At 48.3% G+C, this 3,350-nt stretch overlaps 1 protein-coding gene across 1 annotated transcript; it reads left to right on the top strand.

The window, feature by feature from the left end:
• Positions 1–310: 310 nt before the first annotated feature.
• Positions 311–2,903, top strand: LOC140716724 (uncharacterized). The gene has a single exon (XM_073029535.1). It carries the CDS (start codon positions 792–794, stop codon positions 2,901–2,903), a length of 2,112 nt encoding a protein of 703 aa, XP_072885636.1. The 5' UTR covers positions 311–791.
• The last annotated feature ends 447 nt before the right edge of the window (positions 2,904–3,350 follow it).

Genomic DNA, 3,350 nt, shown 5'->3' with positions numbered 1-3,350 from the left:
GTGCTGTGAACACACCAACATTTGTTCACTGGAGATCAGTTCTTCAACTGCATTCAAAACTTCAAAACTACAAGGGATTCAAAACTTCTGACTTTCTGAATTGCCAGAGAATTGATCGTAGTCAGGTATCATTCTCCTTCTCTCAGTGTGGGAAGGGATTCACTCACAGCCTACCCACAGACACGCCAGTGAGTTCACCGTGGAGAGATATCATTCTCCTTCTCTCAGTGTGGGAAGGGATTCACTCACAGCCTACCCACAGACACACCAGTGAGTTCACCGTGGGGAGTGGCCATTCACCTGCTCTGTGTGAGGGAGGGGAACTACTCAGTCATCCAGCCTGAAGATACATCAGCAAGTTCACACCAGAGTGAGATGCTCCACCTATTCTGCAAGTGGGAAGCAATTCGTTCCATTGTCGATGCTGAAGATATATCCTAAAGTTCACCAGTGAGAGGACATTGACCTGCTTGGATGGTGGGAAGACATTCACACGCTCAAACAGACCACAGTGACACCAATGAGTTCACACCGGGGAGAAGCCATTCACCTGCTCCGAATAGGGGAACGGGTTCACTCAATCATCTCAACTGAATGAACAGCAGCGAGTTCACACTGAGAAGAGGCCGTTCACCTGCTCAGACTGTGGGAAGAGATTCACTCACTCGTCCACACTACATAGACACCAGCGAGTTCACACTGAGAAGAGGCCATTCACCTGCTCGGACTGTGGGAAGAGATTCACTCACTCATCCAACCTACATAGACACCAGCGAGTTCACACTGGGGTGATGCCATTCACAAGCTCAGACTGTGAGAAGGGATTCACCCAGTCATCTCAACTGAAGTCACATCAGCGAGTCCACACTGGGGAGAAGCTGTTCACTTGCTCTGAATGTGGGAAAGGATTCGCTCGGTCATCTGTACTGAAGGTACATCAGCGAGTTCACACTGGGGGGAGGCCGTTCACCTGCTCAGACTGTGGGAAGGGATTTGCTCACTCGTCCAACCTGCACAGACACCGGCGAATTCACACTGGGGAGAAGCCGTTCACTTGCTCTGAATGTGGGAAGGTATTTGCTCAGTCATCTGAACTGAAGTCCCATCAGCGAGTTCATACTGGGGAGAAGCCGTTCACCTGCTCTGAATGTGGGAAAGGATTTGTTCGGTCATTTGAACTGAAGTTACATCAGCGAGTTCACACTGGGGAGAGGCCGTGCACCTGCTCTGAGTGTGGGAAGGGATTCACTCACTTGTCCAACCTACACAGACACCAGCGAGTCCACACTGGGGAGAAGCCGTTCACTTGCTCTGAATGTGGGAAAGGATTTGCTCGGTCATCTCAACTGAAGTCACATCAGCGAGTTCATACTGGGGAGAAGCCATTCACCTGCTCTGAATGTGGGAAAGGATTTGTTCGGTCATCTGAACTGAAGGTACATCAGCGAGTTCACACTGGGGAGAGGCCGTTCACCTGCTCTGAGTGTGGGAAAGGATTTGTTCGGTCATCTGAACTGAAGTCCCATCAGCGAGTTCATACTGGGGAGAAGCCGTTCACCTGCTCTGAATGTGGGAAAGGATTTGTTCGGTCATCTGAACTGAAGGTACATCAGCGAGTTCACACTGGGGAGAGGCCGTTCACCTGCTCTGACTGTGGGAAGGGATTCACTCACTCGTCCAACCTACACAGCCACCAGCGAGTTCACACTGGGGAGAAGCCGTTCACATGCTCTGAATGTGGGAAACCATTCGCCCAGTCAGCTCAACTGAAGGAGCATCAGCGAATCCACACTGGAGAGAAGCCGTTCACATGCTCTGAATGTGGGAAAGGATTCACCCAGTCAGCTCAACTGAAGTTACATCAGAGAGTCCACACCGGGGAGAAGCCGTTCACTTGCTCAGAATGTGGGAAAGGATTCATTCGTTCATCTCAACTCCTGAGACACCAGCAAATTCACACTGGGGAGAAACCATTCACTTGCTCAGAATGTGGGAAAGGATTCATTCGTTCATCTCAACTCCTGAGACACCAGCAAATTCACACTGGGGAGAAACCATTCATCTGCTCAGAATGTGGGAAGGGATTCACTCACTCGTCCAACCTACACAGCCACCAGCGAGTTCACACTGGGGAGAAGCCGTTCACATGCTCTGAATGTGGGAAACGATTCGCCCAGTCAGCTCAACTGAAGGTACATCAGCGAATCCACACTGGAGAGAAGCCGTTCACATGCTCTGAATGTGGGAAAGGATTCACCCAGTCAGCTCAACTGAAGTTACATCAGAGAGTCCACACCGGGGAGAAGCCGTTCACATGCTCTGAATGTGGGAAGGGATTTGCTCAGTCAGCTCAACTGAAGTTACATCAGAGAGTCCACACCGGGGAGAAGCCATTCACTTGCTCAGAATGTGGGAAAGGATTCATTCGTTCATCTCAACTCCTGAGACACCAGCAAATTCACACTGGGGAGAAACCATTCATCTGCTCAGAATGTGGGAAGGGATTCACTGATTCAGTTCATCTGAAAGAACATCAGTTTGTTCACACTGTGGAGAGGCCGTTCACCTGCTCAGACTGTGGGAAAGGATTCACTCGGCGTTTTAGTCTATTATCGCACCAGTTAGATCACAGTGAGGAGAAACCATTCACATGCTCTGAATGTGGGAAGGGATTCGCTCAGTCATCTCAACTGAAGTTACATCAGCGAGTCCAGACTGGGGAGAGGCCATTCATCTGCTCTGAATGTGGGAAAGGATTCAGTCATTCTTCTCAGCTCTTGAGACACCAGCGAATTCACACTGGGGAGAAGCCATTCATCTGCCCAGAATGTGGGAAGGGATTCATTGATTCAGCTCAGCTGAAAGAACATCAGCTTGTTCACACTGGAGAGAAATCATTCTGAGGAAATGCGGATATATAAAAAATCATTTTGAACCCAAGTAACCTCTAGCTAAAAGAATAATTGGGACTGAACAGGAATTTTTGAACAAAAGTAAACTCTGTCTTCAGCAGTCAAGAAAGTAAATGGCTTATACTGGTTTCCATTTAATTGTCAGAGGGACATTGAGAATTTGATAATATATATTGTACCCATGTTTGAGTAAGGACTCATCGATAAGGACAGCAATGACCATCTGTCTGGAATGAAGTCAGGACCTTGCAAAGGGAATAGCTGATAAGGACTGGACTGTATATCCATCTATATTCAAGCCTTGAGTTAGTGCACTCTGTTATCTAAGACCTTAAGTTTTGCACTAACAGACTTGGTTCTAATAGCAGCTTGCAACAGTGACGTATGGGACTTACTATGTATAAATATACTGCTGTAACCTGACTGAGAGAGTCCACT

This window comes from Hemitrygon akajei, chromosome 26, assembly GCF_048418815.1.
Source record: "Hemitrygon akajei chromosome 26, sHemAka1.3, whole genome shotgun sequence".
Taxonomy (NCBI): domain Eukaryota; kingdom Metazoa; phylum Chordata; class Chondrichthyes; order Myliobatiformes; family Dasyatidae; genus Hemitrygon; species Hemitrygon akajei.
The sequence above is the reverse complement of the archived record's forward strand: the minus strand, read 5'-3'. Positions and strand labels throughout refer to the sequence as shown.

Excerpts from the sequence above, each read along its gene's own strand:
- LOC140716724 (XM_073029535.1), top strand. The coding sequence starts at position 792 with ATGCCATTCACAAGCTCAGACTGTGAGAAGGGATTCACCCAGTCATCT.